Genomic DNA, 21718 nt, shown 5'->3' with positions numbered 1-21718 from the left:
CAGGAAGCCCCTCTGCTCATCCCACCTTTGCAGAGGCTCAGAGGAATGAGCTCAGAGGAATCCCACACCACCAGAGCCAAGGGGTGCATTCCCATGCTCTGGCTCCAGCCCAGCACCTGCTGGGCACATCCAGGCTCTCCCGTGCAAAGGAGGGCTCCCAGCACCCTGTGAAGCCTCTCACACGTGGGTGATGCTTGGCACCTGAGCAACCAGACAAGCTGGTTCTGGCTCTCCTGCTTTTAGGACTCCCTGCCTGCGTGGGGTCTGTGCTTCCCCAAACGGGGAGTTTCTCACTGGGCTGTGCCCAGCTGGAGCAGCCCACGCTGTTACCTGTGCACAGCTCAAGGCAGAGCCAAGCTCACTGCACTGTCCCACTCCATTGTCTTCCATTCCCACGGGGAAGCCAACGCCTCCCACTCTCTGGCAGCACCAGGGCTGTGCACCGAGCAGAGCTATTTCCACGCCTGGCCTTGAATAACCATCGCCTCCGGGTTTGTCTTTTCACAGTCACCCAGGGCACAGCAAGCTGTCCCAAAGCGCTCTGCACAGCAGACATGGCAAATGCTTCAGCAGAAACCCGAAGTGCACAGAGCCCTGGGACAGCAGAGAGCTGCTCCCTGCGAGGGCACGTCCTGCCAGCCAGCTGGGAGCCAAATGTGGGCAGAGTGTGCACACACTGCAGTGTCTGCAGAGGGGGACTTGACCAAGCCTCCAGTGAAGGGCTTGCAAAAAACCCTCAAATATGACAACTCCCAAACTTCTGTAAGAAATTCAACTCTCCCCTCCAGTTAAGATTAATGGTAACTAGAAGCCAAAGCCATTACGAGTCTGTATAATTTATTTGGGGAATGCAGACTCATTATAGAGACAAGAGTGTATAATTTATACATTTATGAGATAGTAGCACGTTTCTACTCTAGAAAGGAGAGCTGTGGGTCTCTGATAAACTGCAAGTGTGCCATCAGATCAGGGAGCACTGAAACTCCATGAACCAAACCGCTGGTGCAAATTGAAAGGCACATGGATGAAGAGCAAGCACAGCCTGCAGGGAGCCATCACCCCTGCAACCATCAAATATACAACTTGGTAGCAAGCAAAATGATCCATCTGGCAAAGTCTTGCATCATAAATCCTACTGGAAAGGATTCTGGAGCAAGGCTTCCCACAGCAAGGGAGAAGCAGAGAGGGAGAACTAAAAACAAAGCCCAGAAACCTCCCCATGGAAAACACATCAGGTAATGAGGTACCCAATCCCCCCAAGAGAGGTGGATGGAAAGATGCTGTGTGATGTTATGATACCAGCTAGAGATTGCTTGTGATCTTCATCCCATAGAAAGTGTTACGTCCCTTTTAAATTTTGTTACTTTTAAACAAATTAAAATTATCCTGACATGACTGAGGCTTGGGCCATGCATGTTATGCACTTCCAGGAGAAGAGCTCTCAGCAGATCTGTTTCTGTCAGGAAAATACATGGTTGATCACCTCTCCTAGAAGCATCTTGCTAATGCCATTATCCTTTAATCTCTGTTTTCTGAAAAAAAAAACCAAACAAAACAAAACAAAACCTATTCTGCCTTTTATCCCAAAGAAGCACAAAGTGTTTTAAACTGAGTCACAGACTCATATTACTGTGGTGCATTTGTCAGTAGCAGAGATGTAGCAAAGGCCACAAAGAGAGGCAGCAAGCCCAGTTCCCTGTTGAGAAGCATCATGAAATGAGTCCTTTTTAGACTGCAACTTGAGCAGCACTGGTCAAACCAAAGCCCTGCCTAGTCCCTGACAGTGGCCAAGGACGATGCTTGAGGAAGAAGAACAGCAATGATAATTTTCTTCTGGCTATGTAAGATGAGCAGCTCAGAGACAACCTAAACCAGCCACAGTGTCATTACATTCAGTGGCCTTTGCTGGATTTCTCTAGTTGCTATTTGAACAAATCTAATCTTGTAGCATCCACAATATTTGTGACAAGAGCTCCAGTGTTACGTACATTGTGCAAAGGCACATCTCCACTTAATCCTTTTAGCCTGCCCTTTTCTGGCTCTTGTATCAGAAAAATACAGTCATCATCCCCACTTGTTTCCCCTGAGCTACTTGTGGCCTTACAGGTGCCTTGCAGGCACAGCCAGCATCTCCTTCCCTAGCTGGAAAACAATTATTTCTTTACTAGCTTCTTAGACAGAGGTTGATCCAGCTGAAGATCATTTTTGCCTCATCTCTGGTTCAGTTTTTCCCCTTGGAAATGGTGAGACCATACTGCATAACTGATATTTATGGGATATTTATTCCACTCGTAGGAATCCCTGATGTTCATTTTAAGGTTTGATGTACTGAATACAGATCTCTGTGTGTTACAACCCTTGAACACCTCCCAAGGTGCCTGATTGCTCTGGGATGTTGCAGCAGCTGGGACTTCAAGTTCATGAGGGCAACTATTTTGGGAGCAAGGATGGAGAGACCTGCCAATACAGAGAGAAGCTCTGGTGGGGGGACAGAGGGAAGCAAAAATGTCTCACCTAGAAACTATTAACTGTGCCTGGATCGAAACATGGCCCTCTGTGACACCACATGGCTGCAGATTACAGACCAGCACCCTGAAGCATGAGGCCAAGGGAGATTTCAGTGGGCTTCCATCACACTAGTGGGATAATTCTCAGATTCACAAGTTACTTCATGTTTAGCTGTATTCCCCCATCAGTCTGGGCCCCCGGAAATACCTTAGCAACCAGCTACCTGATCCTGAGTCACCTGCATTTTGGGTGGCTGATGTTGGTCAAGTGAACCTCACACACAGTTCATTTGCAGCCATCCAGGTACATTCACCCCTGTGCCAAACACGGGGCAGGTGTGCCTGGTGATCCAGAAATCACTTTACACAGCTCTTCACCTTAGCTCACATAGTACCAGGCAGATTTTACCCCCTTTTGGCTGCTGTGGAAGAATAAGTCCTTCATTCAGGCTCCAACACAACTCCATCTATCCCAAATGACTTGAAAGTTGTAAAATTGCTGGGGTAAATGGAGATCTGAATAAGCAAGGGAGCAGTTTTGGGTAGTAGCTACAAACTGGGTGGAATGGGACTCATGAAGGCAGTGGAACATGATGAGGGGGTTGTGCAGTAACATGAATTGTGCATCAACGGCTTCCCTTGGTACTCAAACAAATTAAAAGCAGGAACCAGGGAGCTGTGCATCAGGAAAGCTATGGAAAGGAAGTGGTGACATTTCTTTTTGACCAGTGGGAATAAGCAAGGTGCCCCTGAGACACACGACTGGTCAGAAAGCTGCTGCAAGGTGAAAGAAGGGCTGGAGCAGCTCGCCCATCAGCAGCTCGGATCTCCAGCTGGAATCAGTCCCAGGACTGGGAACAAAGCAGAAGGGAGTGAGGAGGTGAGGACAACAAAAAGAGGGGAATGAGGACGTGAGGACAGGGGGAAGAGGGCAGTAAGGAGGTGAGGACAGGGGAAAGATGCCTCTAGACGGATGTGTTTGCAAACAATCTGCAGCCACGTTTTATTGTTGCTGCCCCAGCCAGTGAGGACAGTGCAGCATAAACACATGAGACATTCAGAGCACTGGAGTCATTCACAGTGTCTGTTTTCCACCACACGCCCCAGTTACTCAGGACTAACATCAATGGCAGGGCAGCAGAGAGGAGAGCCAGGGGCAGGGACTGTGCCAGGTGGACTTCCCTTCACACAAGCCATCTACGCAGAAAGGCCATTAATGATTGTGCAGGGATTCTTACACAATTCCTGCCACACACGTCATTTACCCTTTACAGGCAGCTCACCAGCCTGTTCTCAGAAGTCTGGTGAAATACTCCCCCTGCAAAGAGTTAATTAATGCAGCTTGGACTATAAATTATAGTTAATTTTTCACGAACTACAGCTACTGTCGAGGAGAGCAGGGAGACAGCGATAATTTCGCTGCTCCTTTTCTTCTTTATAAATAACTTTGGCTGGTGGGTTCATAGAGTACAGACACTTTATTCTCTCAATATTTAGACATTCAGTTAGACAGATGAACTCAGCTGGTTGGGGAGTGTATACAGATTGCCTGCTCTGTATATGCCTCATGTACTTACTGATAAAACACAGAATTGCTGAGGTTCCCCTCAACAGAGTTCACCCAACTGCTTGTCAGAAGAACATGGATGGGAAGGTGTCTGGCCAAGTTATTTCTTAGTTGCAGCGCTGTAATCCCAGTGTGAGCCACACTAAACCCATGATTTACACTGATTAGTACATGGAGGGGCTGTTGATCCTGACCATTCTCTGTGGTAAATTTCTGTATGTCTGAAACGACACCTCCTCTCTTAATAAACCTGAGCAGAGTCTGGAGGTTACCTGCTGCTCTCTGTACCAAAAATCAGAAGGGCCTGTGCACAGGGGGACTCTGGAGCTCATAAAAATTCTGCTGCTGTGTGTTTATTCATTTGGAAATGACCAAATATTTGCCCCCAGATTTTACTGAAATAGGTCTTGCTGGAATCAGGTTTCCAGTTCCTGAGGCAACCATTAAGACCAATATCTGCAGGAGTTCATCCCAAAATACAAACAGCTTCAGGACACACATCTTGGAGCATCAGATGCCGCTGATCAAAACAACACAGGTAGCATTTCCCACCTCTTCCATCTGCACTGTTCAGGGATGTCACTGAGGAACAAGTTTAAAGGTTTCTGAGTGCCCAGAACCTCTGCTTGCTCCCACAGAACAGGTAGCTATTGCAGGGGCAAAGTCCTGTGTTATTATAAAGCTTCTAGCTGCCCCCCCAGAATGATCTCATCAGCTTTATGAAGGAGCCCTTCCTATGCTTTTCTCTACCACAGGGGTCCCAGAATGCGTTTTCTTTTCCCAAATCCCCGTCAGCAATTGTAATGGCAGCAACATGATACTTCAATGAGGGGATTTGTTCAGCAACCTAAAAATCCTTGTGCAGAGCCAATGCCAGCGTGAATCCCTCGCAGTCGGGGCAGCTGAAGCCCGAGAAGTGAAGCAACACGCCAGGATCACACGATGGAGCCAGACAGAGTCTGGTACACAGCCTGCTGCTCTGAACGTGGGCTCACAGCCTCAGTGCTTCCAGGGACATCAGATCCCATCCCAGCCTTCATCCTGCCCTTCTTCGCCTTCCGAGTCACAGCTTGTTTTTACACCACATCTCGAGTAGTAAGCTGTGTGGCTACTTAAAGAATACCCAGTGAGCAAAATAAGCAACAGCCAGGATCTGGCAGCAGCCACCTCACAGCTCTCTATGGACTGACAGCGAGATCGCCACCACATTCACCTCAAGGTCCGGTGTCTGCGCGTGTGCAGGTTCTGCTCAACTACAACCACACCTCCAGCCCTGGGGCTTAAATTATCTGCACAAAGAGCACACCAAGGCTTATTTTTAGTCTAATATTGAAAACTGGTCTGTCCACATGGCTGGACTTCTGTCAGTTCTGCCCATGCTCTGGGCTGGCTGGACACCCTTCATCTCCAAACCAAGAGCACCGTGCTCACGTTTGCAGCACTGCTGGCTCTGGGGGAGCACAGCGCCTTCAGACTGGAGGGGCCAGAGACTGACCAGCCATCTAACAGGGTCACTCAGTAAAGGCCGTGCCAGACTGGACATGGGACAAGGTTTTGGGGAGTTGGCTGACCCATATGTGGCACATGTTACTGTGGGGTGTGTGCTGAAGCTTTGATTGGACTCGGTGTGACTCACAAGGCACATCACGGCAGAGACATCACTGAGCCATCGCAATCACACAAGTCTAGCAGGCCAGGGAGTGAGGGAAACATTTCCAACACCCAGCCTTCTAAGCATTGGGGAAGGTATCAAACTAAAGAGGGATAACCTGAATGAATCTAAACGTATCAGTCTACAAACTTAGTCCAATGACATCGCCAAGACAACATCTATGAAATCTGTGGACCCAGACTGGTGTGTGGACAATTAGACTTAACTGGAGAAAGGAGGACTGTTTCACCTACTCCTCCCACAGGGATCTCTACAGGGATTTCAGGGAGGGCTTGTGATCCTCAGCAGTTGAAACAGAGGCCCCAAAACTCAGTCCAGAGAGTCCAACTTTCATTCAGATAAATCACAATATCCCCCAATCTTCATGTTCCCACAAAACTCAGCACTGCCTCTTCTGCTCTTTCTCCCTCTTCCACCTCCTCCTATTAACCCAAACCTCCCTCTGCTGCAGAGCAGCCACAGCCAAGGGTAAGGTGAGGCCACTCACCCAGGTCTGCTGGAGAGTGAACCCAGGGCACGAGCAGAGTCCAGGTGAGCAGCTGCAATCATCCACATGTTGGTTTAGAGCATCTGCCAACCACTGGCAGATCCTCTGGTATCCTGGTAGTATCCAAACCATGCTTCCTCCACCCAGCCTGTCTTCTCTTCCCACCCTCAAAACTTCACCTGTTTGTTGAATTCAAGGGAATAAACTAGAGGAGGACTCAACAGCAAAAAAGAAGCAGAGGGGATTACCTGATCTTTTCAGAGATTTCAGACATCATCTTAATTTTTTAAAATGAAATTCTGATAGGGTTTTACTATCTTTCTTCTGCATAAATCCTACATCTCAGAATGCTCTACAGGTTGCTCTGTACCTTCTTCCATTTTTGCCTCCATCAGAATGCTTCTAAATGTGGACACTGATCCCTATTGTGTGTACCAAACTTGTCCATCACCACAGACTCCTGAACCTTGTTTAGCTGCTTCAAGTTGCACAGTGACAGGATCACATTACCCTTTTGAGTGCTCTGGATGTTGAAACGAGCATAAAGGACCTTTCTCTGCATCAGGGCACATGATCAAGTTACCACATCCCTGCAAGTTCTTGCGTGTGAGCCGAGACACTGTGACCACCCAACTGCACAACCTTAGCCTGTGACAAACACAAGACAACGAGTCTTCCTGAACACTTTTCCACCATGGATGAGGCTGCTGCAACTACCTTGTGCTTCCTGGGCTCCATGGGGAGACCTCTTGGTAAGAGCAGCAGGTACTACCCCTTGAACCTCAGTGCTCAAGTGTCTCTAGGGCTGCTCTACTCTAACAGTGCTCCACCAAAAATACCCAGGGGAAGGTGTCAGACTGTGTCACCATGGCAGTATGTGCAGCAGCATGGAAAGAATTTCCCAGACAGCAGATTTCCTTTCTGAATCTGGCCCTCAGAGTGCAGCCTGGCCATGTGGATCAAAGCTGGACACTACACCCCTATGACCAGGCCAGGACTCATCACAATCCACGGTCCAGCTTCTTACAGCTTTTAAATGGCTCTGGTTCATCTGAAGGGATCCACACACCACTGAAGGAAGCTGTGTGGTGTCCCATGCCATGCTCATACCAGATAGAGGGGCTTCAGGAAACCCAGCTCTCTGTCTGGCAGGTCCCAGTACTCACCCTGGGTATAGGGTCACATCCACATGGGCTGGACAAGGATGCAAGGCACAGTGGATCCCAGACAGCTCCCAAATGCAGCGCTGTCAGATCCCAGGTCTAACAGATGTGCTGTCTTTGGTCCCAGATCCAGACAGGTATCAGGGTTGTCACTACACCAGAAACACCACGAAATCCTTGGGTTTCTCCAAACTGTCTTGAGACCTGTGAGGCCCACACCAAACAGTGTCCCTGCCAAAGGGAACCAGAGCTCCTGCTCCAGAGGGTAGGCAAGGGGAGCAGCAGCTGGGGAAGAGATTCCCTGCACTTCACTGTGACAATGTAGATGTTTCCAAGAACCAGTGGCACCAATCTGCCTCCTTGCACTCTGCCACCCTCATGCCATGGGAAGGGGCAGAGATGGAGAGCAGCAGGACAAAAAATGCACTTGCAGGGAAAAAAGTTACCCAAGAATGGAGGCAGAGCACCTTGGAGACCTGGGCTGCATTTTGAGCACTGTCTGCTTCATGACAGGGATGCAGCAGTGCCCAGAGGTTTGTGGCCACTGGAGAACAGGAGGAGGAATTCACTCAGAATGTGGCAGGATTTTCTAGTAGCTACACTTTGAGGTGGTAAGAAACGCATTAACAGTGCTCCAAGGGGAAAATATATGATATCCCACTCCTTTTCCCAACCTCCCCACTGTACATACGTGCAATTCTACGATAGATCATCAGTCACCGTAACAATCAGAGACACTCTGAGCTATTTAGATGAAAATCGAGAGAGATCACAAAAAAAAAAAAATGTGAAGGAAAAAAGTCAATTACAACCTTAACTCTGGAGACTTTGCCATCTCTTCCCATCATTAGAAAAAAAACAGACAGGGAGGGACGATGCACCCACAGAGGAAAGAAGTTTTCCAATAGGAGAAATTTCTGTGTTTCCTTTCTGAGATTTGGCTTTTAAGAAAATAGCGTTTATCTTATACAATGCAAAGAAGTAGCATGGATCTCTCCTGGTGAAAACAAAGGAAAAATCCTGGGGAAGGATCATGGCATTAATGATGCTGTGTCTCAGCTTGGTGTCTCCAGTGCAGTGCAAGGCTAAGCACTACACAAGAGCACATTTTAAGTGCAGTTTTCTAATCAGAAAAGCTTTTAAAGGATACCTGGCCAGTGCCTGCTGTGGCTGCAATCAGATTTCCTTTAAAATCATAAAACGCTGAGCTTTCCAAGTAGGGAACATCCCCATAAAACCTGCAAAGCAGAACTGCCAACAGTGAGGCACAGCCAGCTCTGGGCATCAGCAGCTGGGATGGAAATACAGCACAGATCTCAAAATACCCTCCTGGTCCTGACTTCCCAGGGTGGGTAGATGGGATCCTGGTGGGACCTCTACTGACATAGACATGACACCCTCCACCAGAAAGACCTGAGCCAACATCCAGGCACTGGGATCCAGGTCCACACCTGTGTCTGTGCTTTGATTTTTACTGCTGTGGGCTCGTTTCCTACTGCATTTGGGACAGCTGAGTAGGAGGGAACGATGAAAAGCATTGTAGCCACATTACATCAAATTAAAAGTTTGGGGAAATCTCTTCTTGCTTTTTGGAGACTCAAGAAAAAATAGGAGGGAAGGGCACAGATGGATTTTCTGCAATTTTCTTATGACTAATGTTTAGAAGACTCCAATCTGCTTTCTTTTCTTGTGCTTCCTAGAGCCTATTTTAGTTTTATCACCTATCCTCAAAAAAGCCCCAAGCCCAAACACAAAGCAATAAATTTAAAAAAACACAAACAAACAAACAAACACCCAAACCCTGCTAAATCAAAGGCTGCAACAAGCACATCTTGCAAGTATCAATAATTCCATGCACTGAAAGAGCTGGGAATGCTTAAAATTCAGTTGCAATTTGAAGTAGCACGTTCTTCAAGCTGCCATTGCAATAGTTATCAACCTCTCCCTCTCTGAGATAGGCACCAGCAACAAAAATCAGATTTTTTGAAAGATCTAGGGAAAGATCAGTGGCTTTGGGAAAAATCAGAGAGAAGGAGTGATTAAAGAAGATTCCAGGAGGCAATAAAGCATTTATGCAAAATGTCTCATAATAACAAACAAATTAGGGAAAGCAGCTGTATGGGGGGAGCAGGGAGGAGAGGTACTTACACTCTTCTTCCATAACAACTATTTTAGTTTCTGAGGCTGGTAAGACTTGTGGTGCTTTCGTTGTTCCTGGGGAAATTAAGGTAAGAAAGTAGTGAACAAAATATCTCTTTTGAGCAGAGCAGAGTGGGCTTAGCTACTGTGGGGAGGAGGAGAGGGGCAGGTCCTGCTGGAGGCCACAGGCTGGGGGGCTGTCAAAGGGGTTAGTGCTGGTTTAGGGCACGCCCAGAGGCAGGACAAGGAGTGTCCCTGAGGGGGAGATGGCACAGGACACGTTGTCCCCTCACTGTGAAGGGCCTTGTGTCATTGAGGGTCCCTGTCACGATAAAGAGGCAGAAATGGCTCAGGGTTCACCTGGCAGGTGACAAGTGAAAGTGTGGGGGGTTTTCTGAGCCCTGATGGCCCTGAGAGTGCAAAGATGGGATCACAGGACAGGGTAGTGGGAGAAGTGAGGAGTTCAAGTAGAGGTGGGATCCTCTAAAGAGCCTCCATCCCACAGGTAAGTGCAGCTCTGCAGCACAAACCAATACTGGAACAAGAGGTTGAGGAACATGAAGCAGATGAAGGCCATGGCCAGGAGCCTGGGCCAGGGTTGCAGAACCCTGTCAGAGACAGGGGTGAGACCACCAGGAACAGCTAAAAAGCACAGAGGATTTTTTTTTGTACAAGTTTGATTTTTCCTCCAGTGTTTGAGCAAAGGGGAGTGGGGGGAGGGCAGTTAAGGAGGAGCCAAAAAATTTCTGCGGAAAGAAAGAGTCTGAAACAGTCACATTTCACCTGTGCCCTCATGGTCACGGGATACAAACATCAGACTATTCAATAAAGAGAACTGGGAAATGGGACTTTTTTTATAAGAAAGCGTCTAATTTACTCAAAGTCATAAACCTCTGCAAATAGCACCAAAGCACAGTATATTTTGGTTGAGCCCAGAAGCATTTCCTCAGAAATTAACACTGTCCCAAAGCTTCTCAGTGCAGAAGCATTTATTTCTGATCTGGGTGTTTTGTGGCAAGACCGGAATTGCAGAGGAAAGGTGAGGTGAGGGTTTGGCTGATGGACATTTTCTAAGTGCCAAGGAGTCCCTGCACAGCAGCCACTGTCTCTCTTAAGATGTGGTGGGCTTGGTGATTGGCAACAGATCTGCCAGGCTGAAAAGCTGCTTTCCTGAAACTGGTATCGACTGAAAAGTGGTACTGGAATAGAGCAAAGAGCACTTTGCAATGGCAACCCCACCTGGCCAGGCTGAGAGACTTCCACCAGCAGAGGCTGAACCACAGACCTTCCCATCCAAGGGCCTGAGGGTTTCCTGTCTGAGCTCCTCTGCCAGACAGGACCCCAGTGGGATCAGAAGATCCCATCTCTGGCCTCTGCATCCCTGGAAGGCAACAGCATGTAGGGCTGAGGGCACTTCATGATACTCATCTCAAGCCTCAGCAGCTCAGGCCACCTCTTGCAATGCCATCTTTCTACAGGGGCACTCAGAGATGTCCTCAAACCTTGTGTCTCTGTATCACAAGATGTGGTGTTAGCTCAGGACTTTTTTCTCAGTCCTGGATTCACCCTCCTGTATCACAGCAACATCACAGGACCTCCAAAACCACTGCTGTCAGGTCAGGGATTGTGTTTCCAGCAGCTGGTCCCGGAGCACCAGTCCCAGCCAGCCTGCCCGGGACAGGCTGATGCACCAGGGACAGAACAGCTGTAAAGGAGTAGGGTATAAAGCAGCAGAACACACAGAAACAGCAATAGCTGGAGTGAGTTTCTGGGGAGAAGGGGAAGGCTCAAGGGGAGGTCAGCTCTGATTAAGTGCCGTAAACTACTGGAAATTCACAGTTCTAGCTCAGAGAACGCTGTGCTGAGGCTCAGCCACAACAGGATCGGTGCTGAGGAGCCTGGGGAAGAAGGGCCAGGAGAAAACACGTGTGGATGCAGATGCCCTGAGGAGTTTTCTACTGAAAGGTATCACAGAAGAAGGGAGCTTGCAGAAGTGAGGAAAGCTGTGGGAGATCCCAAGAAGGCCCAGCATTAAGGGAAGAGGAAAACTCCAGCACAGCACATGCCTGTGCACAGATGAAGGCTGCTCAACTCTGGGTAGCTCCAGAGGAAAGAGAATAAAAACGAGTGCAAAGTGGGGTGGCAGGGCTGCAAAATACTTCAGTGTCATCTTGGCTACCTTTGCAGGGGGTACAAGTGGCACTGCTGTCCTGGCAGGTGGTTGCAGACAGCAGCAAGGTGTGCATGCAGCTGAGCAGCCAGCCAAGGGCAGATTGGCAAGGCAGATGAGAAAAGGGATCAATCCAGGCAGGGAATCAACTGGATCTGCAGCTGAGCAACGAGCCAAGGGCAAACTGGCACAGCAGCTGAGAAAATGGATTAATCCAGGCATGGAATCCACTGGATCTGCAGCAACTTGCAGCCTGCAACTCCCACTAGGAAAAGGTAGAGGCCAGAACTTTGTGTGTCTTTCGCCGTTTTTCAGGTCTCAACCTGTTTCTGGGCAACTCAGGTGTGTCCCCATCCCTGCTGTGAGTGGTCCTTGCCACACAGCGTGTCTTCCTGTTGAGGGAATTCTCAGGGAGCCCTGAACCCTGAGAATTGCTGCCTGTTAATGAGGTGATGGGACAGCCCAGGCACAAGGAGAGCACTGCCCCAGTTGCTTTCTTGGGACACCTTCCCTGTCACGATCAGCAGGGCAGCAGGGCTGACTTCCCAGACATGGGACATTCAGGCAGGGAGGGCTGAGCATGGAAGGCCCTCCTCCAGATCCTGCAAGCACTGGGATTGTACAGGCAAAGTAACTGAGTGAGGTTTCGTGATACTGCAGTTTCACAGAACAAAAGATTCAGGATGGCAAACACTACTGAGGCAGAGGTTAATGGAGCAAATACCACCAGAAAGCAACAGGAGAAAGCTATCTTCCCTCACACTGGGCTAATGCTACTGAGAGCACAAAAAACTTGTCTCAGCACAGGCTGCAGAGCCCAGAGCAAAGGCTGCCACAGCGGCCAGTTGTGAATGGCAGGGGGAAGAGCTTAGGAAAGAGAGTCATCCCCTCCCTAGCTGTGCCCTCCCAGCTTCTGGCAGCCACTGTAGGGACTTTCTGAGCCGGAGGGAGCATCCAAACCATGGTGTTAAGCAATATAATTATTATGACCAAGATAATAATAAAACCACCTAACCTCAGACTCCATCCGCTGAGCTCTAAGAGATGGAGCACACATTCTAGGATGAAAACCAGAAGCAACTTCACTCATCACAAAGCTATGGTCTAATTACTTGTCTTCTGGTGAGTTTTGCTTCTCAGAAATTCTTTAAAAAATGAAAACATCAAGCCCACCAGCTTTCTTTCCTCCTTACCCCTTTTAAAAAAAAAAATACATAGACTGTAAGTTTATTTAAAATGTAAATTAACCACATTGCCAGTGACAGATAACAAAGATAAACATTTATGCTAAGCTGCATTTTTCTTATCTCCCAAGATTGTTTTACTCGATATCCTGAAAGCATGAGACAAAATGCAAGACAGACCATGTGCAGAACCTCCCGCTCTCTGTGGAATGGCAAGACAGCTCGAGACATTTGCTGGCTTCTTCACTTACCACTTTTCACATTCAGGCTGCCTTTTACGGTGTCTTTCCCTAAAACGTTCTCGGCTTCGCAGCTGTACTCCCCAGCATCTTCCAGCTTCACCTTGTTGAACTGCAGTCTGGAAATCTTTCTGTTGAAAAGTACAGCAGACATTTCTTACTCGATTGCTGACCATCCTCATGAACTGACAACCATTCCTGGCCCTGGGATGCTGCCTGGAGGGTCACCCCTGCCTGACCTCACAAGCCTGGACAGGATTTGGAGAAGCCCCTTCCCAGGATTTCCTGAGTGGACATCTCCCCCTGAACCCAGCGCTCTCAGCGTGTTGCATGGTTTGGTCTGACACCTGCTCTCACTCACGCAGAAAGTCTCGTCAGGGGTTGAGCCCAAGAGTCCCAGCAGCCCAGCACAGCTTCCCACACTGGAGAAAAGCCACTTTCCTGCTGGACAGCGGGATCTGTCTGCTAGATGGAGATGTGGAGAGGACCTGCATGTTCTGCACCTTCCTCAGCAGGGATGCTGAGCGCTGGTAGCTTCATCTAGGCCCACAAATAGGGCAAGCGCTTTGTCTGCCCCAAATACACCCACTCCAATGGATCACAGACAAGTGGGGCTGAGCTGCACACACTCATCCTACCAGCCAGAAGTGCCTCGAAAGAGCAGGAGAGGGTGTGTGTGACCATTTTAGGTGTCACCTAAGAGGCTGTGCTGCTGCTCCGTGGCAGAGGGAGGGGATCTGCGGCAGAGCTCTGCAGCGCTGCGGGAAGGCCTTTCCCACTGGCTATGACTCATTCCTGGGATGTCTCTGACTAATAGGCAAAACCTTTTGTTGCCTAGTTTAGCAGAGATCTATAGGAGCCTTCAACACACACTGGATGCCACTTACCAGACCGCAGTGGGACTCCCACGAGTCCCTCTGGTTTACTACATTTCCTTCCATTTTAGCCATCTTATCAAAACCCACCCTGCCTGCTCTTCTCATGAGAACATCTCTCCCTGCTTTCTACCCCAAGGTTTTACCTCAGGTCTGCGTCATACAGTCACTGCATTTAGAGACTTGGAAGCCCTGCCAGCTTTAGAAAGAGGTCCCAGTGGCCTATGTTGCTGAAGGCTAATAAAATTCCATTTTATGTGGAAAATCATCATTAGCCTTGGACATACTTGCAACGTTACATGTGTCATCCGAGAAGGACTTTTCTTTGGGCTGTGCAAATCATCGTCCATAGGAAGTCCTTCACAGAAACACACTGGCATCTTTTTAACACCCTGACAAGCTGTTCTCCTGGGAGGCACGGCGCAAGGACACAGCATGAACATCTCACTAGTTATATTAGTAAATTAAAAGCACTTGGAGACAACTTGGTAGAGCTCCCAGGACGCAGGCGCTGCCCTGTTTTACAGGATGCGGTCAAGTGTTCAACTGCACGAGCTGGGGCCACATGTGGAGCAGTTTCTAAATGAATGTTGACAATATGCAAAGACCTCTTGAATGCCTCTGACTGTAGGTCTCCCCCAGTCCACTTGTGCAGTTACTTGGGCCACCACATTCCGAGTGCTGCAAAGCTGCCCTGACTGCCAGCACCGTGCCCTTCTCTGGATGTTCCCTCAGAGCAACCTGTGACAGCCCTGGGCACCGTGGTCCTCCCTGCTGTGCTGCCTTAGGAGTCAAGCAGCACCCAAGGGACAGCAAAGCACCTAAGGGTGTGCAGAGCCTGTTGCTGCAGTTGGTTCCTGCACCCTCCTGGGATGTATGATGGCTGTGGGCTCTGCTGGGCTGCAGTGCCCTGTTCAGGACCACGTTCCCAGCTCCCCCCGCAGAAGCAGGAGTGGAAATGCTCATCAAAGGGGCGAGATGGCTCCTGCTACTACAACATGCAACACCAAGACTGCCCCCAGCCCAGCCATTACTTTCTTCCAGCTGTCTGAACCCTCTTTTGCCAGAACACACCATTTGTTTTACGACCCATCCCTAGGACAGGCTGCAGCTACTGCTGCCACACATGGCAGAGATGCAGGCAGCACGTGCTGAAAGCAGCTTGGAAGAGCAGGGCTCTAACTCAGAGCCCACAGAAAACATCCCCCTGGCACACCAGCACACTGAGGCTCTGCCAGAGCTGAGAGCATCGATGGACACACTGCCTTCAGCTGCTGGAGGACAGGATGTTCTACCCATAACTGCCTGCACCACAATCTCAATCCACAGCACGTTTCACCAGGTGTAGCCACTGGAGAAGTCCACTACAGCATTAGAATCACACCTAGGAATGTGATCTCTTACAGATAAAGAGGTTTTAGTCCCAAAGATACGAATCAGGGAGTTATTAGTGACACAAAAGGGTAATGAAAAGGGCCACACTTGACAGATTCATCACCAAGAATAGGATGAGAGACATTTGGCCTTTTACCTGGAACTGGGGAGGAATTTGAGCAGAATAAAGAGTGATGTTGGCATTTAGAGCATAGCAGCATCAAGGTGAAACCAAAGGGGATTATTTTGTTTTAAGGCGCAAGACTTGTACTGTCAAAAGAGCTTATTTTCACTTGCCAACACAATTTGTTGAAATTCTCCTGAATTGTAAGATCCCCTTGAAAAATCAAGAGCTTCTTCTTGCTGTTCATACCCCAGGCCAGTGGTGTGGCCACTCTTGGTCTTCACACTGTGCCGAATAAATGTCAGCTATCAATGACTTGGGAGAAAAGAGATGAAGGGTAGAAATATGGATCAGCTTTAATATGGAGCCTAGCCACTGTAAAGAGAATTTCTCTATTCTAGGAAGCACTGAAACAGCCAGAGAGATTCCTTGCTTCACAGCATTAGCCAAGGGCCTTTTAATTAACATGGATGAGGCCTGAAGAAGAACTGAGCTGAAGGTTGTCAAAGAGAATAGCCCTTGCTTGATCTGTGTGTGCCAAAGGTGACCAGTCTGTCTCTGTTCTCTTTTACTATCTCCAGGTGCTACTGAAATACCTCAAAACTCCTTTGGAAATCAGTTTTCCAAGGTCACGTTCCTCCTCCTGCTGCCCCCAAGGGCAGGTACTTTGTTCTCCTGCGGGTTGGGGGATGATTTTACAGAAACACCAAGTAGCAGTGTCCGAGGAATTCTGCTGTGCCCAGGAGCTTTGGAGGAAGCCTCCTGGGCAGTGTGTCTCCTGGGGACAGCAGTCCCTGGGAGAGCCCTACGTGTGCATTCACAAGGGTGCCTGGCTGCCAGAGGATGCCATTCTTCTGGAGGAGGGCACTGCCCCGGGCTGTTTGCTCAGTGAAAGGGCCAGGGTCACTGACAGATCCCATCATTTCACTGCAGTGCAACTCTGTTGACATCTCTTTACTCCGGGGGAAAATCTGCCTCATTGTCTTTCCTGACCCTCAGCACATATGACTTAGCCACTCACTAATTATCTCCTGTAGCGCCAGTGGAGGGATAAGCCATGGGGAATATGCTGTCTGCAAGCTCTGAGGGATAGGATTCACAAGGAGACCTTCAGCCTGGCCAAAAGAAGATCCCCCAAAATACCTTTCTGGCCAAGAGAAAAGAGTCCCCCAGAGGGCAGTTTGGAGGGATGAGTAAATCACCCTCTGCAGTGCCAATCTCCAGACTACAATGGGAAACAGGGATATCAGCCCTTGGCCAGGACCTACACAAAGATCCTGGCAAATTCTGGCCGGGAAGACTGGCCTCGTTGGCTGTAATTTAGACATCTCAGAGTTAGACATCTAAATGTGAGCTTGGGCCCTGAGGCCTCCAGTGCAGTCAGAGGAGAAGAAACAGGCCTTGCATCTCAGCCAAGGAGGAACTTCTCATGACAGCAGTCATGTTCCCACCAGCACTTTGGTCAAGCTTGATTCATTTTTCTCCTCTTACCTACTGCCAAGTGGAAATGGGGCCATTTTCCCGGGTCACCAGGAAAGCCATTCATGTCAGAGCGTGGGAGCAGGAGAGCAGCTGCCATGAGCTGCCTCCGAGACACCTACACTGAGGACTCCGTGTTCCCTGCAAGAGTTCAGCCACTTCTGCATCGTTCTGGACAAGAATAGCCCCAGGATTACTACTGCTGTAGTATTTTATTAGTCTTCTAAAAATAGGGCAACTACCACATAAGTAATGAAGAAGTCAAGGAACCAGCTGATGAAGGGAATTTGGGTGCTACACTGTATGGGGCCCTGAAATTGTCAATGAAGAGCTCTGCACATAGTAAACACACCTGAAACCCCAGGAAAAAGAAAATCCCACACATGACCCTTGCAAAGGACACACTGGCTGCACTGCTGTGGTTACCCATTAATTCCATTCCCCTCTGTTTTCTCGGAGAGCCAGTGGCAGGAAGCACACTGGAATTGCCTGGAGCAGAAAGGCCAGCAGTGGCTGTAACATGCACTGATTACATCCTGGCAGAGATTTAATTGGTGCCTACGTGCTGTCCTGGCACTCTGCACCGCGCTGCTTTTGCCCTGGGAGAGCAGGTTAATGATTGGCAAGAAGATTCAGAATATCCAGGATACGATCCACAAGTGCTGTCCAGCAGCCATCAAACCCTGGGCAGCCCCACCAACTGGAGCAGGGGCTCTCAGGGAACACATTTGTTTTCCCCAGCACTCAGTGGGATAAAATCAGGCAGAAGGGATCATTGCAATGCATGGGCAGCGTGGGGATGGCCATGGCAAAGCCCCTCTGTCCAGCAGGGCAGGAGCATCCAGGAGCATCCTCTCCCTTGAACAGCCATCCCTGTGGGAGCCACCCTGATCTCTTCCTTGACTTTCAGCTGTTCTCAGCAGAGCACAGCAGAGCTGGGCAAGATGGCTGTGCCTTGCAGTGCTTGAGAAAAACTAGTGTTCTATGCTGGCTCTGTGTGCTCCAGAGCATAACCTGACCAGCTCAGTATTAGCCACAGAAAGATAGGAAAGGGGACAAAAATGCCCTCAAGTAAAGCAATCAAATAAAAGGCATAAGGGCAGGAAGGTTTGGACTTTTCAGCTCAGTCATCAACCCTTCTGCAGTGGGCAAAGGCCTCCTTCCTCCTCCCCTCACACCATGGTCTGCCCCGCTCCACGTTTGACCTGCTGGGACAGCGGGAAACAGTAAGTGTCCTTGTGGTGCCAGGACGGGACCAACCACCCCCTGACCCCCTCTGCCTGCTCTCTCCTACCCCTGTCCCCCGACATTTAAGTGCTGTTCTAACCTGAAAAGCAGATTTGCCCCTTCTCTGCTCAGCAGTGCTGTGGTCTCTCTGTGCCCAGGCTTGGGACAGGCTGATTTTAAGAGGAAGACTCGAGCAGTCCTCACTCTGCAGAGCTGACACTGACACTGGTCTCAGAGCTGGAGTCACTTCTGGGTTGGGCAGTGTCAACAAAAGAGGAAAAGATCGATAAGTACACTCCAAAGAGCAGGGTCACTTGTGCAACCCCCACTCCAGCCTCAAATGCAGCCTCGGTTGTTCCGGCGGTGGGAAGAGGTGTAGGGCATCACAGGCAGTGACACACAACCACACCAGTCCCTGGAGTGGACTTGGTGGCTGTTCTGTGGAGAGACAAACCCCTGTGTGCTGCTGTTCTCTGTGCCAGGCCAGGCTGTGGCACCTGCCAGGGAGTGACATCAATAAAATGCATAAAAGTGGAGTTTTGGGTTCAGGCTGAGGCACAGACATGATGTCAGTGCAGGGTCACATGCATTACTTTCTCCTGGAAGTCAAGGTAATTGATCCATCCCACAAATGTTTCCTCCAAGCCCAATGACAGGATTTGAATTTCTTAGAGAAAATGCAGATCCTGGAGCAGTACTCTGAGGCCACCTCAGAGCAGGTTCTTTCCCTGCTTCCTGTGATTTCACACAGGAAGGCTCCAACAGCTTCCACAGAGCCAGGGACTGCCCAGCACCAAATGTGGAACAAATACCTTACTGCCCCAAAGAGTGTATGACCTCAATACAGACACAAAACCCCCACAGAGTGCCCAGGTCTTGCTATCTCAGGAACCAAACCATGAGCTGGCTCTGTGGTGGGGAGGGAGGAGAGGGTCAGTGCTGCTGAGGAGAAGGCACAGAGGTCCTGCTTTGGAAGCATACCACTTATTAGATAGAGGCTGATATGCTGGGCAAATTAGAGGCAGCAACAGAACTTCAGGGATTACCAAAAGAGGGGGAGAAAGGCCTGAGAGAAGCAAAGCATATTAATAATAAAGAATGAAGGGAGGAGGAAAGGGAAATGCCATACTAAAAGCAGCTGCCTAGGGGATAGCCCTGGGCAGAGCCCAGGAATGGAGATAAGCAGGCTGCAAATAGACCAGGAAAGAGTATTTTGTGAAATACAGATCACAGGAAAGGGGTGGCCCCTTCACATGGTCAGGAAACTACCCCTCCAAAACCTCTGTGAACCATCACTGATGGTACACGGGTCGTGCAAGAGATTTAGTTACTGTTTTGGGTCTCCTTTCCGAGTTTGGAGCCTTTTGGACTCACGTCATTCTTTTCTCCCCAAGTCATTTTTCAGCAGCTGGTACATGTGACAGATCCTCACCAGTGTCTGATCCATGAAGGGCAAGTGGAACCTGGATAATTCATGGCTGCAGGTACATGATGTGCTGTCCCAGATGAACTGCCAGCAGCCTCAGCCCTCACCCCTAAGGCAAAGCATTTTAACTTAAAAGGGATGAATGGGATTTCAGCTCCTGTCTCAGTGAGGGCCTCAGCCTAATCTGTGACATTTTGCAACTGCAGTGGGCGAAGGTCTGCAGGAAGAGATTTTTCTTTTTTTTTTAAGCAGCCTACATCACTGTGAAAACCACACAAAATTTCAGGCAAATAGAGCTCCTTCCACCTCTATATTTGCACACACCATCAGCTGAAGCAGCCCAGCCTCTGACCATAACTTGTTAACAGCTGTAAATCAGTCAAATTTGATTAAATGTCCATTCCCTGGCTCTCTCAGCAGCCCCAACTTGCAGAGTTTGTGGATTGTTCAAGCTCAAGACCCAACTGCTTCTCCTTTCAGTTCTCAAATTCCCTGGTTCAGTCCCAGGTGCATTGGCCAAGACGATGTCCATCATCTCCTCTAAAACAACAAACAGACAAACAAAGGAGATTCTCTCCTTCACACCCCCCTCCAATAAAGTGCCTTCAGCAGCTAAAACCAAATCCCAAATATCGGAGACTCATAATGACATCGTGAGAGTTAGCAAGGCAGCAGCTCCCCTGGTGATTATAACAACACCGGTGCTTGAGAAGAGTCCTCGCTTCAAGGCATCTGGAATTGCTCTTGCAAGATCCATTGTCAAATGAGCTCTTTCCTTTGTTTAAAAATGTCAGCCCGAAGACCCCTGCCAGAGTGGTGGTATAGCCTGCTTGGGTTCACTCTGGCTCCCACAAGGCTTCAACAGTCCTCTTTGCCCCTCCTTGTCTCCAGGCTTAATTAGGAAATCATTTATCTTTATTGGCACTCTCTTTCCCCTGCTGCTTTGGCATTATTATTTTTTTTTGCCTTCATTCCAGTGCAGTGAGCTGTACAGGGAAGACCACAGCCCCATTCATTGTGGGTGGGGAATAATCTACAACTGGGAGCCCTACAAGGAAGACCCCAGCAATGAATCTGCTCCAACTGGTATCGCCTGGGGGACTACTGTACAGAAACAGGAGAGGAGGGTATCCCTTGGCACCACTTACAGGCTAACAATAGGGATTCCTGGTGATACTGAAAGTAGGACACTACTCCCAAGGGATGTCATATGGTCAGCCTGTCCCAAACTGAACTGCCAGCCCTCTCCAACCTAATGATACGCCTACTTCATCTCCCTTGGTAGAAGAGCACACAAAGAGAAGGGGCTGTAAGGACAGCCACAGCTCGGGGACTATCAGGCTCCTGGACTCCAGATGAGGATCTGCATGTCCCAGGCTGAGCCCTGAGCATGGTTTCAAGTGAGGAAGATTCTCCACACCTCCACAAACAGAAACTCCCTTGGCTGGCATTTGACCGCTTGCCAGGACAGTCAGGGAGTCAAAACCAACTGAACTTCGTGGGAGCCAGTGGCCTCAATCAGATCACAGCCACACTCAGCTGAAAATGGCATGGCTTTGGCTGCTCAGAGGGAGAGCCACTTGCTAGGCTGTGCTTCCACTGCCCCAGGCAATTCTTTCTGGGTAATTTCTCTAGGTTCCCCATCAACCATGTTTTATTCAAATTGAGATGGAGATAAAATTCCAGCCAATAATTTCTTCCACCTTAAAGAGAAGTTTCCCCTTCGTGCAAGCCAGGCTTGCCCCAGCCTGTCACACTAATTACAGATGGAACATGTAGTTCAGAAAGGAGGAATCAGAATTGTTCCCCTCCCTCCAGCAAATATCCATTGAAAAAAAAAAACCAAAAAAAAACCTACTCCTTTGCCTGATGGCATCAAAAGTTTTGCTGCTAAGTTTAAAAACAAGAGGAAAGATGATTGATGGAAAAGGTAAAGAGCTGACATGCAGTCAAATGCTCCTCTCCTCCTTACAACGCACACATCCCTTATTTTTAAAGAGATCTCCTATTCTAGGGATCAGATGAAAACCTGATCATAACATAAAAGGGCTTCAATTAGGTTTTCAGAGACCTCCAGGCTCTTTA

At 49.0% G+C, this 21718-nt stretch overlaps 1 protein-coding gene across 3 annotated transcripts in view; it reads right to left on the bottom strand.

Moving 5' to 3' along the window:
- NRG2 (neuregulin 2) overlaps positions 1-21718 on the bottom strand; it is a 158851-nt gene that overhangs the window by 33821 nt on the left and 103312 nt on the right. For 2 of the 3 annotated variants that reach the window (XM_050312047.1, XM_050312046.1), the window contains exons 3-4: positions 13141-13259; positions 9545-9610 (exon numbers count right to left, since the gene is read on the bottom strand). In XM_050312047.1, the coding sequence (XP_050168004.1) occupies positions 9545-9610; positions 13141-13259 (185 nt within the window). The remainder of the gene's footprint in view (positions 1-9544; positions 9611-13140; positions 13260-21718) is intronic. The other variant, XM_050312048.1, reaches the window with a different exon arrangement.

This window comes from Myiozetetes cayanensis, unplaced genomic scaffold (assembly GCF_022539395.1).
Source record: "Myiozetetes cayanensis isolate MyiCay16 unplaced genomic scaffold, myiCay2020 scf17, whole genome shotgun sequence".
Taxonomy (NCBI): Eukaryota; Metazoa; Chordata; class Aves; order Passeriformes; family Tyrannidae; genus Myiozetetes; species Myiozetetes cayanensis.
Note: the sequence above shows the minus strand (reverse complement) of the source record. Positions and strands in the feature narration are given on the sequence as shown.